The sequence below is a fragment of the Dermacentor andersoni genome, chromosome 3, assembly GCF_023375885.2.
Source record: "Dermacentor andersoni chromosome 3, qqDerAnde1_hic_scaffold, whole genome shotgun sequence".
Classification (NCBI taxonomy): Eukaryota; Metazoa; Arthropoda; class Arachnida; order Ixodida; family Ixodidae; genus Dermacentor; species Dermacentor andersoni.
Genome location: NC_092816.1, coordinates 99552972 through 99572600, shown reverse-complemented (window position 1 = coordinate 99572600; position 19629 = coordinate 99552972). Strand labels below are relative to the sequence as shown.

Genomic DNA, 19629 nt, shown 5'->3' with positions numbered 1-19629 from the left:
TTTGGAGTTTGAAGTAGTGCCTGCGAAGAGATCTTAGACAAGGTAAGAGCGAATGGTCTTCCCAGGCAGGATGCAACCACGGACGGAGGCGAAGGCGCTCGTGATAACCTGGAGCTGTTATGTGAGGTGTGGATGCCGGCCGGGGATGGTGCGCTGGGTGCTTGCGACGGTGGTAGGGAGGCTGGCTCTATAACCGAGGGAGCGTGTATGTCGTTCCTGGGGAGGAGGGACCCAGCACGTCGTAGAACCGCGAGGACAAACTTCAGATCAGAACGCCTTTGGGCAGGTTCGCATTGGACGGGGATGGCTACACCGGATTGAGATCCAATGACTCCGTGGTTTTCGACTGCACCATGGTAATGAGAACAGAGACAGCATGCATTCCTTCGGGAGGCTTTTCTATTCTCTTCCTCGTTGTCTGCTGCTCGCGCTCGCTCTGCGAGTGCCCTAGGCCGAATGCACTTCGCCTTCAGAATATATGTATTGCATAGTTAAATACACATCTAATTTTTCTCACAACAGTTTTCATGTAATGTCTCCGTCGTTTTCTCCTTTTCTTTTCTTGCATCTAATTTTCTTCTGAGACCTCGTCAATACGGCCCCGTTGTTATTGCACACACATTCAATGCACGTGTTGAAATGAATTGGAAGCGATGCTTTGCTTATTGCTGATGCTATTGTATTGAATGGAAAAACAGGTTTTGTTTCGTTTCGATAGAAAGGTTTAATGTAGGCACCATTGTAGGTCATGTCCATTCTGGCGCATTGACCAAAACCGAGCACACGCACGAACTTGAAACTCCTTGTGTTTTTTTTAAATCCTAAATTGTGTGGTGGGTGTTCGCTTTTGTTTACCATGATGACTCTCGACGAGACCAGCTTTTGTGAAGCCCTCGATTTCAATCACTGGCAAATAATCAGTCGCTACATCAAAGGAAATGAAGTAAATATGAAAATACTTTATCTGTAATTGCCATTACAATAACATATTGGTGTAGTTTAGAAATGCGGTTGATCCGACATTATATACAGAGGCTTTGTCTAGGAAGTTGCGTTTTCTGACGCACAACAGAACGGGGAATGCTTGGTCAACATACGAGGGTTATAAAAGCCAATTTTCTGGTACTTTCAATGGGCGCTCGGAAACAGTTATTAACAACCGCCACATCAAGTTGGCAGTAAATGGACAGATATTCGCAAACCGTAACATGAGGGGATGAAGCAAAGAAAGTCATCAGTTTAAAAGAATTCGGTACCAAATGGAATACCTTTGAGCCAGTTCCACTTTACAAGAACACAATGGAGCCTAGTAAATGCTCAACATAGTGAAATAAACACCAACCCCTAAAACAGCACTTTGAAGGCTTGTGCTTCAGTTTGTAGAGCGAAACATGTAATGAAAGAGTGGCAGGCGAAATGTTAAGTTGGTGATGAAAAACTTTATTTTTCCATCAAGGAGAGGCCTTGAAGTTGTCTTGTTTTTCAAATAAGTTACAGTTGAATAGTTCCTGCAAAAAGTCAAAAAAATAAATTGTTAGCCCACAGTAACAACCAAATACCGCATCATTAAAAGCCTTTAGCATCATACCCTGCATATTTATTTCGGTGAAACGAACACAATATAGTTATCCTTGAAAATAAAAACAGGTGCACCCCTTCTTTCTGCCCAGCCAATGCAGCTCTTTAGTCTTTTAAAGAGGCTGTCATTACTAACCCAATGAAATTGATTTAACATTTTACACTTATCTACCAGCTGAGTAAGCAAAATGAATACTCACACTTCTTCTTGCGGAGAAGGGCACCGTAGTGGAAGGGAGAGCCAAGGCCGTAGCCGTAGTTGAGGCCGTAGCCGAGGAGACCGTGACCATAACCGTAGTGACCAGCACCGTAGCCGAGAGTGCCAACACCGTAGTTGTACACTGGGGAGGCGTGGTATCCGGAAACAACTGGAGCGGCATGAGCGACAGTCGCCACAGCCGGGGCGTGGTGAACGGCAGTGACAGCTGGGGCAGCCGCGTAGGTAGCCACGGCTGGAGCAGCAGCGTAAGCGGCGATTGGAGCGTGAGCCACGGTGGCGACAGCTGGGGCGTGGTAGGTGGTAGCAACCTTGGTCACGGCTGGAGCAGTAGCGTAGGTGGCGATAGCTGGAGCAGCGGCATAAGTGGCAACGGCAGGGGCGGTGTGGTAGGCGGCAACCCTGGTCACGGCTGGAGCAGTGGCATAGGTGGCGACTGGGGCGTGGGCAACGGTAGCGACAGCTGGGGCAGCATGGGCGACGGTGTGCACAGCTGGAGCATAGGCGGCGTAGCCGAGACCATAGCCATATCCAAGACCACCGTAGGCGTGACTGAGGCCATAGCCGTAACCAAGACCGCTGTGGCCGAGACCGCCGTAGCCGAGACCGTAGCCGGTGTATCCAGCGAAAGCGCTGGTGGCAAGAGCCAAGAGGACGCAGGCACGGATCTGCAGTTTTGGGGGTACAACTTATCAGGTTTCGCTCAATCGTGAAGTTTTTCTTATGACTTTGGAGATAGAGAAAAGCAGCTTCAGCTTTTTTGACATTTGAGTGAACGCTACAAGGTCTATTTCATCCATAGTGATATTTTTTAATTCTGTATAGACTTTGGTCAGTTGCTACTGCAGGTAATCTAGTTGTTATTGATTTTTTGCTACTCAAGTTATAATTTACCCTTGAAAGTTATTTAGATGACATAATAGTTATGTGGAAATGCGGAAGGTGGAGAGTAATAAAAAATAATAAGAAAATAAGAAATCCACCCAATCGTAGCAGTTACTACAAAGGAAACCAGTACTTGAACTTTTTCAACTGCGAAGCTGTTCTTTCGAGGAACCCGTACGGGTTTTCTTTTTAGCAATTGCCACGATTGGGTGTATGTATCATTTTAAATTTATCAATTACTTCTAAACACCTTGCGGGTTTCCGCTGAATCATTACGTCAAACTCTTGTTTTTGCTTCGAGATGTTTGTAAGTTCGACTTCGCCCTCCCATCTGGTAGCCGCCTGGCTAGTTGAGAAGGTAGAGCGACTGCTCCAGAAAGGCGATGGACTCTGGTTTAAGTCCAGGACCAAGACGAATTTTCCTTCACTTGCGAGACTTTGCTTGCGCGGAACCCGCATGGGTTTGCTTTGTAGCAATTTCCGCGATTGGGTGAATGTCTCATTTTCCCTTTAATATGTTGTTCTAGATTGAATCACTATAGTTGCAGCAAGTGTTCATCATACGAGTCTGACGCATTTTAAAACTGTGTCAAATAGTTTTTCGAGCATCCTGCAACATGCTGTACTGCAAAATGAAACCAAACTTGCCTGTTTACCAAGAGATGTTGACAATTCAAAAATTATTCAGCCCATCGTGTGTAAAAACGGTTATGAATGTGAATATTCTGCGTTATTAATACTGCATTTCTTGCATCTTTTAATGCCGGAATTATGAGAACCTTTCTTTGGCTTTAGAGGAATCAGAAGGAGAGGCTTGCTTACCATGGGGTCTTTAGAGTTACTGTTGAGCCAACTGCTGAATCTGTGCCGTTCGTGTGCCCTTTTATACAAAAAATACTTCCTTGACAATATCCTCCAAGGTGAAAATATAGAGCAAAATTGATCAAAAAATTTATTCTATAGCCGTTTTGCTATTCCGCATGGCTCCTTAAAGGAGCAGAACTGGAGTTACCTCTGACGGTGGGCACAGACCGAAGTGTAATAAACAGCGCGCCTTATCCTTGACGAGGACGCTAATGATACATTTCAGAGAAGGTAAAGAAAAACAAGAAATTCTAGACTGCTGCTGACAGCAGCACAGCCCTGCAATGAGGTGTCACGTAGCATCGCATGCTGTGATGCGAGAGGAGAGCAAGCCGTCATTGTGAAGCACGTATTACGAGTTCTAATCGACGAAAACAGAATCGTGAAGAGCCACTTGCACATGAAGGAATCCAATATATGCGTAGCAGGTAAAAAATACTCTACAACAAAATTCAACGCGCACCTTTGTCTTTATTTTTCATCTAGTGACGCGTGTAATGTGACACAATTTTTATGAAAATTCACTGCACTGTTAGCTGGGTTAGTTATAACCGCTAATTATTCAAAATTGTGATGAATTATACTTCGCATTGTGTTGTGCATTGGAATCAAGAAAGCGTGGGGGATTGTTGCGAGTGATGAATGTTTCGTTCGATAATTCTAGCCGTAGAACTATGCTTGACACTTTCAAACGTTCAGGAAGTCGACGCATGTTTTTTAAAGACGTCGATAGTCCTTAATGAACATCAATGATAGATAATGCTATCATTTCAACACCATTTGCACCGTGCTGCTATGGGTCTGCACTTCGTCAAAGAGCTATGTTTATGCATGCGGGCGTTGTGCTTTTGTCAAGCTTAAGCATGTAACGTATGAAAAGCAGCAGCATTCTAATTCAGCAGCCATGTCAGGCTTGCAAAGTTTCTCACGTTCTCACGGCACTCGATGCCCACACGGCATTCTGGAAAGCTTTCGAAATGACTTTGCTGGGTGTGATGTCCTGCTAGTTTTGCGGGGTGCGTTATTGGTGCTCCATGTTTACTTAGCCCTCACTGTGCTACCCACTCGCATGTCATGTAGACCTGTAATAGCGAATACATCGTACATGAAATGCTGTTATCATACCTTGAAATTTTTGTTGAGCAAAGAAAACCTAATGTATATATTATAAAATCCTTTGTTATACGCTTTAGGGAGTCATCCCCCCTCCTAAAAAAAATACCCTGCTGCTGAAGGCACACCGGAAATAATGTTTCATTGCGCTCTGAACGGTTCGAAGACGTTGATCTAACTCTGCTTCGTCTGGAAGTGTGTTTATAAATTCAGTGCCTGTTACAGGAAATATTTCACCGTGAGTTTTAATGAAGAGGCGTTATATTGGTATAACACATGTCACAGGGATTGACTTCTGCCTGTGAACACATTAATTTGTGGGTGTGCCAATAAGCGAATCTTCTAGTACAAATCGAATTCCTTTTTCTAATTCATTGGCCTTCGATTCGAGGATTCCCTATGGGAAGTGATTTATCATTCGCTTTTATTCGAGTACAATGGACAACAACCTTCAATCGACCGACGACGACAGACCGATGCAACTGGAACGGTGGTTGCGCATCTGCTCTGTTGTCAGAGCGTTCGGTAAGGCAGCTAAGTGGTGCTACATAAATTGTAGTCGTTCAACGAAAATGACAATTTTCGCCTACTTAACGATTACCTACCTCAATTTAGACATATCAATTTATTACCTGGTCAGCCCATTAGCTTTGTGTCGCTTGGCTTTGCTGTTGCGCCACACTTATCTCCTTTAGGCAAAGCAGTTTTTGACGAACTTTTAATTGCATGCTGCTTATTTCTTTCATCACTGTCATTTGAGGGTGCCCTAGATAATTCAATAGTGTTTCTCCTCTCGAAGCTGGTAACTTGCTCGGATGTCCACTTGCTCGGATGTCTATGGCAAACTGCATTATAAATACATGTATAAAGGGCTGGAAGGCTGTAATTCCTGTTTTTATAGTGACCCGGAGAAAATATTAAATTTTAGTTTCTTTAATGTTACTAAAAAGTTTTCGGTATTTCATTTCTTTTTCAACGGGAACCTTTTTATAGTACCGTATTCAATTTGGTTAGCAAATTAAATTATTTATATACCCCGTCATTGCTGGTTAGCACATGTTTCTTTGTGATATACATTTCTCAAGGATTTTCACTCTAGACATGAATCCAGACGTTCGCCAATATATCGCGCCATATGCCCAACCACTTGCCCAGTTTAGATGATGCCCGAAAGTGACAAATACATAGAAGAAAATTAGGGTTTGTACCAATTAGGGTAATGTCGTCAAATGTTTTTTTTTTTTTTGTGTGCAAGAACGCGTACAGCGTTTTTCTCTTATCAGGAAAATGACGGAAGACAGGAAGCAGTGTAGATTGTCATCATTCTGTACTCGGCTAAATCATCTTCAAGTTGTTCTACAAATAAATAACGTCCGTTGCCTTAATTATATTGGCTGTATTTCTAGCAGAAGAAAATTGTCCTTCTTAGGTGACTATTCGTAGCCATAGATTGCCACTATGGTCCCAGAAAGTCCTGGTATAGTTGTCGGTGATTTAAAGCTCAAACTGGGAAGTTCAATAGTTTCCATTTGCCGAAAAGCTTGAAGGCGAAGCTTTTTATTCGTAAGATTAGGTAATCAGTTTCACAACCATGAAGCCGTCATTCAAAAGTTGAAATAAAAGTAGAGTGTGACAAAGCGCTGAAATATGGCAACAAGTTTTCCTAAGCTCTCCCATTTTTGTCACAGCAAGGATGGTCATGTAATGAGTTAAAACATCGATAAGTCTCCTCTCAACCGCTAACAATAAACTAAAGTACGGCCGCAGTGACAGTTCTGATACAGCCAATAGAAATGCAGTCAGGCATACAGTGATAATATTCCCTGTTGATCTCTCTTTGAAGTGTTCGTGCTGTTCCTCTCTTTAGCAAGCATGCTTTTCAGAGTGCCCTGGTTTTAGATGAGCAATAATATGGCCCTACATTTAGCTAATAAACGAGACCGCAAGATACATGATTCCGCTGAAATAATGCACAAGGTGAAGGGTGTACTGTACGTGTGTTATCTGAGGTACAGCTCACATGTTTGGTGCCACGGGATAAAATTGATTGATACATGCTCCATGTGATGGGTGTGCGAAGAGAATCTCCATGGAAACAGTGGAGAAAAAAGTACATGGAAAGCCTAATCATAGCTGTGTGTACTAGGTTAATAATTGTACAGAAATATTTACATACTTTCAGCGACTATCGATGCAATACTGTAAGCTTTCAACTGCATTTTTCAATGTTTTCTTCAAAGACAAATGTAATCAATGACAATCCTCAACTAATATAATTGCCTTTGCTTATGCATGTGAACAGCACCTAAGCATTTATGACCTATACCCTTAGATTTCCTAACAGTATTAAGTATTATGCAATGAGTTCTCCTAAAAAGTTCATTTCAAGGAGCTTAACATCTAGAGCAACAGAAACAGCTTTATCCAACACAGAAAACTCCGATGCTTTTTATAAACACAATGCAGGACTCGCCTACAAGTAGGCAACCATGAAGGAGAAAAAAGTAACGAGTTTTCTTATCAGCATGAATATGGTTTTCTAATCGATTGTCTTAAGAGCACGTGATGCCATTTAAAATAAATATTTTTTCACACGCCCATACAACTTCAACTAACATGACAGTTATTAGCCCTGCTTGCATAATCCTATGCATACACATTTTCCATAAATTGCCTTAAAAACGTTGCATATCATGATAGCCTAACATTACTATATTGTAAAATTAAGAGGTATTTTTACTTATTTGTCATGCTTGTATGCGTTTAACGTTATTTATAAATGTTGTATGACGTGGAGGAGCTCAGCTGCTATTCACAGTTATTACGACATGAAGCGTGTCTGTGTTGTTGGTGGAGATATTATTGGTCGATAAACCTATGCCTCAAGTTTTAATCCATCATAGAGCAATTAGGTATTTATGTTCTCCTGAAATATTGCAGTGCATTTGGCTGCGAGAATTCTCATATATGGTGCACATTGAGACGGATTTATGCGTGAATTTAGGAAGCAGCTGGAATAAGATGGCGAATGGCGTGAAAGGGATAGACAGAACTGGCGGGCTTGATTGTACAATGAGCATGCCGTCCTCATCCTGTCGTTTCCGTCGGGTCTCCTAGACGCTACGGTGATTTATTGCCGCTTTGCGCGTGCTCGCCCTGCGTGAGTGGCGCGCATGACAAATTTCGACTGTGTTTATTTTTCAGAAGTAGCAGAAACGTACCGTATGTCGAACTTAAATTTATTCAGTTTGTCGAGAACTGATGTCGCTTCTAGTAGTACCGTCTCCCTGTCGTCTTACAAGGCCTTTTTTATTTTACCTTCCTCCAGCCTTGTACGGAATCTGCAAGCGAAGGGGCAAGCTAGGTCTGCTACTCACTCATTTGATGACTGCAGCAGTGCCGTGCATTCGCTGTCTCCTCGCCCTAATTCCTCTCTACCATTCTATCTACCTCCGCTCGGGATTGTTGCATGTTAGTACTGTAGTGAAGAGGAATGCCCGGTGCCGCATCCTCATCTGCTCGAGATTTCTGCTCGGGAGTTTCGGAAGTCGTGGAGTCCCGGCAATCCGAGAGTCCCGGAAATCTCGAGCAGACTGTCGAGCAGTCTCTTGAGATTTCCGCTCGAGAGTCTGCTCGAGATTTCTGGGGCTGCCCTGCCAGAAAATGTGCTAGCGCACTCCCCAAAGTGAGGTGACATGGCAATTGACTGGAGACGAGCAGTCTGCTGAAGCCGGCATGAGCTTCTAGAAAAATGAATGAAGCGGGTGACATTTGCGACGAACGAAAATGGCAGATGGCGTGAAAAGGCCGCTTGTATCAGCAACCATGTTGCATGACAACGGGGCAAGAACAGAGGAGTGCGGTGGAATTGCAATGAATTCGGCAACAAATAATTGATCTTCGGCGGCACGAGCTCCAAGAAGGAGGGCATCACAAAGCGTATGAAATCACACTTCAGCACGAGAACAATCCATAACGGCCTTATTAGTGGAAAGAAAGCCCCAGCCCAAATTAAGAGCGTGTGAACAAGAATACAGCACCAAAAATTTGAAGACGTAGAGGAGGCCATTAATAACAACGCGAGCACTGCACATAGCCACAAGCGTGACGCCGTCGGCGCTGGCAGCACAAAGAGATACGTTTGACAGTGGTGTCGTAACTGTTCTGAGCCAACGGCAAGGCTTGGCACTATTAAGTGAAACTGCGGTGCGAGTGTCGACAAGGCCAAATGCAGCGATGCCGTCCAAATATAGGTAAATAACATCTGTAGGAGGCGCAAGAGGCGTTGGTGTTTTCTTAGGTGACGCAGCTCCTGCATGTGGAACTGTGGCGATTAGTTTTCCTGTTGGTGTAGAGGAACGCGATGGCGCATCTGCGAAAGCAAGCAGCGTCGATGCGGTGGCGATCGGTGGTCAACAACAGGGCGGTGGTTGGAGTATAAAGACATCTGGCCGGGGCTACGAGATGTAGAGGACGACGGACACGAGGAAGCATATGGATAAGGTTCGAAGCTAAGGCGATAAGGTGGAGCTCGGACGGCAAAACCGCGCGACGTGACCAGGAAGACCACAGGCGAAACATATTGAAACTTTCTTCCAGATTCCATTGTGTGGCCTTGGGTTCCAGCTGTTCCTTCCGGCGTCTCGTGCAAGCTTGCCTACAAATGTCAAAGACCTTACCGGTACACCGGTTTATAGCGCAGACATCGCCTGTAAATTATATCGTGGAGCCTGTTACACCAGATATGGACCAATGCTGTCGCGGTCGTGAAACCGCCCACGCACAGCGCCGGAAGCCATATCACGATTCACTGGCACTATGTTCACCATGAGTCGCCAGGATGGCTCCTGTTACGATGGGGGGTGATTGTATTGACGATGAATGCTAGGTGCTGTAGCCCCATCGCCAATTCTCCGGGGCGGCGCCAGCTCGAGATTGCCAGGTCTACACTGGCTGGAACACGGCCAACGATGCAAGCTGTTCTTGTGTCCTGTACCTTGCTCGCTGTTGAGTGCAAAGGTAAGCGCTGCAATTTCTGCAATCCTTTTCCAGAATAGTCACGGATAATTACAGCCGTCAAACGGGTATTGTGGCGACGCCCAAGGAGCTCCAGAGAGCACTATAGACACACGATGGAAAGGCGCAATCAAGTTACTCGCGTCGAATTTCCTCTCTGTCATGCCCCTGCCAAGTATATGCACGCTCAGAACAATCTCCCGACTCGGCGTGAAAGACAGCGACAGCGGCAGCAGCGTCAGCAGCAGTGGTAGAGTTCAAGAAAGCTCTTCATATCATTGCTTTGAAGTGGTAGAGCTCAACAGCTCTTCAAAGCGATGCTTTGAAGAGCTGTTGCGTGCATATAAATCCCACTGCAGTACTTGAACTGTGGGAAGATCCGTAACAGAGATCTTCAGATAAACTTTGACCCCTTGGAGGTCCTTTAACAGCTGTAGCATACGTCGAAATGTTAATTATTTGCTTTGGTGAATTGATTCGTGGGTTTAGCGTCGCACTGGAACACTGCGGCAATATGAGGTGCCCTACTGTTGAGCTACGAAATAATTTGGACGATGTGTATTTCTTTTACATGCCATAAGAAGTTTACGAGCGTTGTCTGATCTATTTCCCATCGAAATATGGCCGTCATAGTATGTAGTTGAACCTACGTCCATGTGCTGCACAGTATAACGATATAACAACTAGTCCACTCCACAAGCACCAATTAAAAAAATTGAACGCAGAGGCCCTAACAGCGGGGAACTAGCTCATTGGTATTAACAATCTTGCTGATGCGTGCACAATCGAAAAACGTGAAGTACCACTCATTCGTCTTTAAGTGTGAGTATTTTCGACGGTAAAGGTGGGTTATGTTCCATTGCGACATCTCACGTGGAAGGAGAAGCCCTGAAATAAACAATGCTATTTGTAGTGAACTTTTTTCGAAATGTTATCTACTACTATGAAGACTAAAACATATGCAGCGTCGTTAAAATATGCTTTGTTGCATATTCGCCAGGACTGTTTTTTCGTTATTCATTCCTAATGTACTTAACGCACTTTGTGGAGGCCAAATGTATGTATGTATGTATGTATCTATGTATGTATGTATGTATGTATGTATGTATGTATGTATGTATGTATGTATGTATGTATGTATGTATGTATGTATGTATGTATGTATGCATGTATGTATGTATGTATGTATGTATGTATGTATGTATGCATGTATGTATGTATCTCATTGCTTTCCCGGCTTCCTCAGTGAGTCGGTCGTCCATGGTCTAATAGGCAGCGCCTCGCGCGACTGTGCTGAGGAAACAGTGTTCGAAACCAACCGTCGCAAGAACTGATGCTCCAGAGTATGTGGCAATGCGTATATATGTGCCACTCTTCAACGAACCGCTTTCACGCCGTCATCCGTTGCCGTATATGATGGTGTGGGTAGGCACCACTTTTTAACGAAACTTTTTAACGCCTGCTTGCAGCACTGGGTATGTTCCATTCGGCCTGTGTTGTCGCCAATGAACCCCTTTGATGCCAACATGGGTCGCCATGTATGTTTCAGCAGGCGTGAACCGCTCTTCAATGAGCATCTTTGACTCAAAACTCGTGTAACTTACGACGTGCCTCTGGAGCTGTGCCGTTCTAAATTGACAAATGAATATGCTTTAAATTTCGCCAGTGCTGGGCGGTATGGGACGGACGTCAAATGGCTTCACTTAAGGGCATCATGAGAAGCCAACAACCAAGGACAAGGACAACACAGTGGAAATTTCTTTCATTTACTAATTTAATTATTGAAATAATAAATTATAGGCAACGAAAGGGGAGGAAAAATAACACGCCGCAGGTGGAGATGATCCCACGTCTTCGCATTACGCGTTCCTCCTCCTTGAGGACAGCAACCCGAAGCGTTCACAGGCTGTGCCACAATTGCACTGGGCAGGAGCCGTTCTTCAATCAACTTGTCATCATCTTGTGTCACCGAGCATGTGCCACAGGAATTGCGGCAACGGGAGGGCAACAATTCTTAACATTCCCACGGACCGCCACGCCGTGCATTTTGGAGGTCACAGATAGGCTTACTGGTCGCGCCACTACATGATTGCGAGTGTCCTTAGGGAAGCGCAAAAGTGGCTCGTTGCAGTACATGCCTCATGCATAATTCGTTTCGACGATGACAGTACCTTCGGACTTTGTATTTATTCAATGAAAAGCGCACTACCGTCCACAGTTGTCGTTAGATGGGCTCTGCTAATTTTTTCGTCTATAAAAAACAAGATTATGCAAGAGATAGCGCAAGAAAAAGGAACTAAAAGCATCATTTACACTCTGCTCTAAGATGTAGCTCTGACGTAATACTGGCAAATGTTATTATATAAGAGCTTGTTTGCTAATGATTGCTTATACTATAAAGAAGGACAAAGAAATCCTTTAGGGTCTAGTAACGTCTGCTGCCGGGCTAGTTGGTACATGACATTTAGAAATGGTCTTAAGCGCGAAATAAATAACAATCAATTGCGAGTGTAGGATTTCAATAGTATTTCTGTAATGCTATAGGATCCAACATCAGGTTGTAACCTTTTGCACCTGATTGCGTCCGCCCCATTTCGCTTTCTTTAAAAACTCGGTCGTTGCAAAATGAAACACCCTACATAGACTATGCCTGATTTTATTTTTAGGCTGCATCGAAATTGACAGAACAACGGAAAAAGAGCGATTTAATTGGAGAAGAAGAACCACGCACCCGTCACATTATTCTTCGTAACAGAGAAGCGAGGAGAAGCTCCGCGAAAGTTCGCTATCGCGCATTAGTCTTTATTTTGCTATGCGTATTTTGCACCACAGCGTTTTTTTTTTTTTTTTTTTTTTTGCAATGGGGAAGAGAGCAATAGACGTTGCGAAACTTCGTGTCACTTGAATTATGTCTCGGCAATGTCCCCGTTGGTATTTATCTTCTACTTCAGGTGTGCGCTTCTCTTCTGGCTGAGCTCCAATCACTATACTTTTCGAGTTCACTCATTCGGTATTCTCTTCGATGCTTCTGGGGTCTCGGCTCAATGACTTCGCAAAGCAAACGTGCTCCAGGCGCTGTTTCGACTCTACCTGTAGGAGGATATCTTAACAATTTATAGGGTATTCAGTGCAAATGCAGGGCGATTTAAGCTTAAATTTTACCTTAATTAACCGTCTACATTCAGCTCTATACTACTGAAAGAAGAGCCTCATAAACGGCTAACGCGGCAAAAAACAAAGTGAAAGGAAAAATAAAGTTCTAGCGGTATAAAGAAAAGAAAAAGTAATAGCTTCATCAACAACTCTATTTATGAAAGACGAAAGCAAATGCAACTTTTAACTTTTCATCCTCGTCATCGCGCCTAAATTGGAAGCATTGATTTAGCCATAAACATTACTTTCGAAGCGTACGCAGTATGCTAAGCGAGCAAAAAAAAATGAAAGAGAACTAGAATCTGTTTCTTGTTGAGTCTTGTGTCTAAAAGGTGTACTAAAGCAAGATGGTAACAATAAATAGAGTGAGCGAAATGACAAAGCACCCATGTACTTAGATTTAGGCGAACGTTTAAGAACCCCAGGTGGTCCAAATTTCCGGAGTCCCCCACTACGGCGTGCCTCAATATCAGAAAGTGCTTTTGGCGCGTAAAACCCCATACTTTATTAAATAGAGTAAGCAAGTACCAGTAAGTAAATACTTGTAGACAGATTTTATTGTAGCAGTGAACTTTTACTGATTCCACGTGTATGCGGCCTAGTATAGCCAACGTTCTGTTTTTCTAAAGGTTATGCAAATGCTAACGGTATTTACAACACTGACGCAAAAGCAACGAAAGGGCTCAAGTAACAGAAGCGGATGAAAAAAATAAATGTTTTGTCCTTCCTGTGTGTGGGTACAGGACAGAGAGGCACACAAAAATGTATTTAAATGATTGCTAGAGGTCTCATTGAGGAATAGCAATAAGAGGAGGAGACTTCACGTGCGGAGAGGCAAACACCAGGGAGAAAAGTTTAATTATAAGAACGCTGGAGAGGTAAGGCGCAATAACTTCTGGGATAAAGAGTTATGGCCACATAGACAAGAGAAAGAAGGAAGATGAGTTGATGAAATAACACAGTGAGTTGGTAGCAATCAATTCAGTGTGTTGTGCACAAACCGAGGTCATGATACTTAGTAGGTCTAGGGTCGCTGACTTAGCCAGTGGCCTGACCGGTACATTTACCAGAATGCCTTTAAGTCCTTCGCATTCGCAGATCGGACAATGAAAACTTAGATTTGCTTCTCTTATGCATAGCATTTCAGTTGCGGAGGAGATTGAAAGCGGACGAGGTCAATTCATTGCCGTCGCCACTGCCATAACACGATGATAACGTCTATCCTGGCGTATGCTTGTCTTAAATTTCGTGAAATATACATCTGCGCCACGGGCTAGCCCTCTGGGTACAGGGTCGTTCTTGATCAGGGATCGCCACAAGGATGTTATCAGGCGCGTAGGGAGATGTCGGATTCACCAGGAATCGACAGTATTCAAGCCAATCGACACATAGAGTAACGAAATTTCACGGGAAATGAAACTTTCTATATTGCCTCAATTGTGAAAACCCCGCATTTGTTCAGTGGCACTTGAGTGGAGCGATATGCGTGATTACGTAGCCATGATTCGCGGGTATCCTACTGGGCCCCAGAAAAGATGCTCCACATGCCGTTAGAAAGTTTTTCAGTAAAGTTCACAAACACAGGGCAAAAATATACGTTACTATCAGCCAGTGCTCTTGTGTTTTCTATTTTTTTGCCGCCACTTCGCGCTGTACCTAAGTGTTCTCGTTAATATACACCAACAAGCTATACTTTCTATCTTGCCATTACAGGCGCTGTTCGAGGTGACAGACCCGCTTTTCGAGTTTGTAAGTTGTGAGGAATGCAGGTCCACCCGGATGGTAGTCCTTGCCTGCAGGTTTACCATTCATTTTTAATGGTGGCTGCCACCTCGGATTGCTCAAAGGAGAGGTGCAGAAAGGGCCTCTGCTATTTTTTTACATCTTCTTGATTTGCTATTGGAAGGTTCGGTGCGCCTGTAGATAATGGCAATCATTTCGCTGCTATATGTCTCTTTTGCGAGCAAGGCATACAGTCATGGTGTTTATTTGAAATTGTGGGCTCCGCCTGGAATTCCGTTGTTCGTGTTGTACTTGAGTTTCGCCAATGCTAAGGGATCATGTACACAGCCGCCACGAATGGGGCTAAAGAAATCGTACCCTGGAGCAGAGCTCTTTGAGACAGCGATTAAAAGATGTTATTGTGGCTTTGATTACTGTGCCTTTATCGCCCTTTGTTGCTCTAAATTTTGAAGAAATCCTGCTCTACTAAACGGTTTATGGGAGTAGAATTATGAAATTATCTAATATAACTTGGTTATTATATATTATTGGCTCACCAAGTCACAAAGCCGTCTTGATGCCCGAAGGACCATGCTTAGGCAAATCATTGTACAAACCTTTATTCCTACGTTGGCTCAACCGTCGTTGCTGCAGCTTCTTCATAAACTACAGCTAGCGATTTCTCCACTAATGTTTAGTGGAAACTATATTATTAAAAGGACTCCATAGACTTGTGACGAAGAGGAATGAACGCAACGCAGCGCTCCGAAGAATCAGTCTTTATATTGGAGTCAGGCCAGCGTTCTGCCTTCTAATGCTGCCATGAGTGGTGTCTGTGGTCTGAGGCAAACGGACAGTACACTTCTAGCTACAAATGTTGATGGTTTTCCAACCGTCTCATCTAGTTCTCCATAGCGGTCTCATGCCCTAGGTAGCGCTTCTCATCATCTCGGCCTTGGAAACGCCCTGCATCAAGGCAGTGAAAAGCCAGTGACTTTAGTACGTGAAGAGACTGTTTCAATTGCTACGACTTGAGCGAGAAAAAATCGCTCCGGCCGCGTGTGTCACAGAGCCGTTTTCGCTTACAGTCTTCTCATGCGTCGAAGACCGCACGATCTCCGCCGGCTCAAGCACAAGCCGATCCTCCGCCCTCAATGTATTCACGCACCCTATTGTTAGCATAAAAGAAAAGTGAAAATCGGTCACACGATCAACGGTCGTTATTCATTTAATGTTACAATAAGCAATATCATTTGTGGTTTTAGTAGCGTTCAACCGTAAATATTGCTAATTGCGGAATGAAAGAAATATGGGCGGAACTCGTCATAAAGAGATGTCGGCAGAAAAACTCTCATTTTGCGACACTTAAGGCCCTCTAAAATAAAACTATTCCAATTTCTTTTTATTGCAAACTCCACACGTCGAATGTACACAATCAACAACGCAAGCATCACGCGGTGGCCCGCAGCGTTGTCTGAACATCCCTATGAAACACTCACCTCGTTTATAGGAGGTCACTTTGACAAATCTGTATCGACAGATTTTATCAAGCGTTGAGTCATTGTCAGCGTTAATGACTGATGAGGTGCCGTCGTCGTTGGGAATGTTAGTTAAAAGGGAGAAGACATTCAGTGTACCCAGGAACGAGCCATAGGCGATGTTAAGTTTAATAATATCGGCTGGGAAGTGGGAAGTGCCCTTTAGACAAGAAGGAAAAGTAGAAAGAATATCCCTTAATCAAGCTTTTGACATAACTCGAGAGTGGCTCGGTGACAGATTCAACGCATGACACAACAGTGCGACAGGGGTTATTAGTCGTGTGTATTTTGGGTTGTAAGTAAAACCTTGCTACGACTGAACTGTGAGGCACTAATGAGTGCATTGCTTTTTCGGCGAGTTTACCATCTCTTTTGAATTCCCTGATGATGTTAGAGACGGTTCTTTTATAGTGACAGTAGGAGTTTATCAAGCCGCTTGTCAAGTTTATCAAGCCCAAGGAACTTCTGTTTTCAGTCCTCATTTCATTACATTATATATATATATATATATATATATATATATATATATATATATATATATATATATATATATATATATATATATATATATATATATATAGAATGTAATGAAAAGAGGACTGAAAACAGAAGTTCCTTGGGCAGGCTCTTCTTTTCTCGCCCCGTCGTCTTCTCGTCCTGTTCCCTGTGCGAGGGCCCTTGGTCAAGTTAGATTTGTTTTCCCACTGCATGTTTTCGGTGCTGCTTTCAGCCACACCAAGCATGCAGGCCGCATGTCCAGGGATTGTAGTCATCACATGAAAGCCGTCCAGCGCTCAAAAAGCTCCTATGGTGGGTGGCATTATCTCTAGCGCACTGGTCGCAGGTCTCGCCGAAGATTATCCCGCCGCAATTGGGCACGTGCGACAAGAGATACCGCCCAATAAGCAGTCGATTTGCTCAGCCGTAGCGTGCTTCTTGGTAGCGAGGGCGGAACTCCTGCCGGTAGCTGCGTGGGTGATTGCAGTGCTGGCCGAGATCTATGGTCGGAGACTTGCGGAGGCTTGTCCCCATTGCTGCCCTCAATCCTTCGCAAGTACGATAAGCATTCGTAGTCGCTTTCTGGTCTCGAATGCGAGCTAGGGCTTTGAGTATGTGTAAGCTGTGGTCTTGCAGCAGGATACCGCTTGTCGTTGTACGAGACCCGCCGCTCAGCATTGCCTTCCTGCTATTGCTCCCCTGGTGCTGTGGTGTCATCAGGCATCGGGCGTCCTGCAGAGAAGGTTGTCTTGTGGTGTCACCCTGGCTACATGTACTAACTGACACTCCCGATAACGACGAAGGTAGCGGGTAGAGGGAGCCTGCATGCGGCTGCTGCTGCAACCCAGCGAGGTGTACACGGCTCTGGGCCATTCGGGCCAAATCCTGGTCCAGATCTCGCAGCTTGACGCGCGCGTCGAAGGCCGTCTGATAGATACACCGCGGCCAGAATATCTCGCTGGTGGAGGGCGCACCGCCCTCTGCTTGCGGCAGTGTTGGTGTACATCGGAGTGGCATTCTTGTGCTGCTCTCCAGCCCTGAGCAGCCGCAGAGATATGGTGGCTGCGCCAGTTTCCCAAGGGTCGCAGTACTAAACATAGCCCGCATTGCCACCGCATGCCTCTTCTGCCGACGCTACTCCTGCCGACGCCGCTGTTGCAGCAGCTTCGTCTCCCGTTTCGGAGGCCTTGCTGCTGGGTCCGCTATGGGTGGCGATATACGCTGACGCTGAGCTCAAATCGGAGACCAATGACTAACGCAAATGAGCGCTCGATTTGCTGCCACTGGTGCTGAACCATTGCTTCTCGGCCGCGTTCTTCAACGACGACGAGTCGCAGCTCATGGTCGGGGATGTAGGGGCCGCGCAGGCATAAGGTGTGGTGGGAAGCGGCAATCAGAGCTGCACTCCATTTAGGCGAGGACCGCTGCTTGACGCCTTCGAAGTTGTCCCACGCCTTGGTGGCACCACAAAATGCTGGTGTTAACAGCGCAAAATGGAGATCAGACAAGAGACGAGAAGACGACACCACAAGCGGTATTTTTTTCAAACATCTTCCACCATGGCTATCAGAGGGTGCATGCCCTCCAAGGAGGGCAATCACTTGCGTCGGAAGAATCTTCACACGGGCGCAGAACGACATTGTTCTCTCTCGGCAGACAGCGTTGGCAATGAGGGCAATGAGGGCTGAGAAGTCGAGAGTGAAACATTGAAAAGGGCCCGAGGTACTAGAGAGGTATTGCGCTATAATACTAATGTATTTCGCTAGAACAGCGCTTGTGGTGTCGTCTTCTCGTCTCATGTCTCGTCTACGTTTTGCGCTGTTAACACCAGGGTGGAAAACCAACAAGCCCAAGCTGCGTTTCAAGCGACATACACCAAAAAGTCAAAAAGTAGTTTTGCTGCAACAAGCCATCTTTTGTGGTCTTGCCAAGCATGACATTCTCCCAGGGCATCGTTATTGACAACCGAAAAGATGGCGTTATCTTGAAAGCGGCGAAACGCCGATATTTTCACGAATACCGGCTGCTGGAAGTCGCAGCGCCTCATCTCCGTCAGACTACCAGTCAAGCTGCCCAAGGACCCATGGGTGGTGTCCATTGACAGCGCGGCCATTGTAATTGTCACAGCAGCCAGTTCTACCGCCAATGAAGCGTTGATGCATACCTTGGTGGCTCTAAGGTTGAAGTAGTGCCCGTGAAGAGATCCTAGCCTAGGGAAGCGCTCAGGGCGTCCTCAGACAGGACGCAACCACGGACGGATGCGAAGGCGCTCGTCCTAACCTAGAGATATTCTGTCAACATTACGATGGTTTGGACGAGAAACCTGCCCTAGAGCCGCCGAGGATGCGTGGATGCCGTCCCCAGACGAGGCACGGGGTGCTTGCGACGGTGGTAGGGAGGCCGGCTCCATAACTGAGGAAGTGCGCACGTGGTTTCTTAGCAGGAGGGACTCAGCACGTAGAAGAACCTCGAGGGCACATTTAAGGCTGGAACACCTTAAGGCAGATTCACTGTAGATGGAGACGTCTACACTGAATTAAGATCCGTTGAATCCATGGTTCTCGCCTACGCCATTGTAATGAAAACTACAGAGACTGCACCTGTTCCTTGGGCAGGCTCTTCTCTTCCTCGTCGTCTTCTGCTCGCGCTCGCTGTGCAAGTGCCCTAGGCAAAGTGCACTTCTTCGCAATATATATATATATATATTGCGTCTTCACATACACATCTTTTTTACATCAGTTGCCAAAAAAAGTATCTCTATTCTTTTCTTGCATCTGATCTTCCTCCGAGACTTCGACAATCCGGCCCCGTCGTTATTGCACATGCGTTCAATGGACGTGTTGCAATGGATGGGAAGCGAAGCTCTGTTTATTGCTGACGCCTATAGGATGCAATGGAAAATTGAGTTCCGTTTCGATTCGATTGAAGAGTTTAATGTAGGCGCCGTTGTGGGACAAGTCAATTCTGGATCATTGACCAAAAACGAGCACACACACACAACTTTAAACGTCCTGTGTGTTTTCTTTTAATACTTAAATTGCGTAG

At 45.0% G+C, this 19629-nt stretch overlaps 1 protein-coding gene across 1 annotated transcript in view; it reads right to left on the bottom strand.

The window, feature by feature from the left end:
• Positions 1 to 19629, bottom strand: part of LOC129387033 (uncharacterized) — a 96302-nt gene that overhangs the window by 67036 nt on the left and 9637 nt on the right. Inside the window, exon 3 of the mRNA XM_072286866.1 lies at positions 1779 to 2483. Within this exon, the coding sequence (XP_072142967.1) occupies positions 1779 to 2483 (705 nt within the window). The remainder of the gene's footprint in view (positions 1 to 1778; positions 2484 to 19629) is intronic.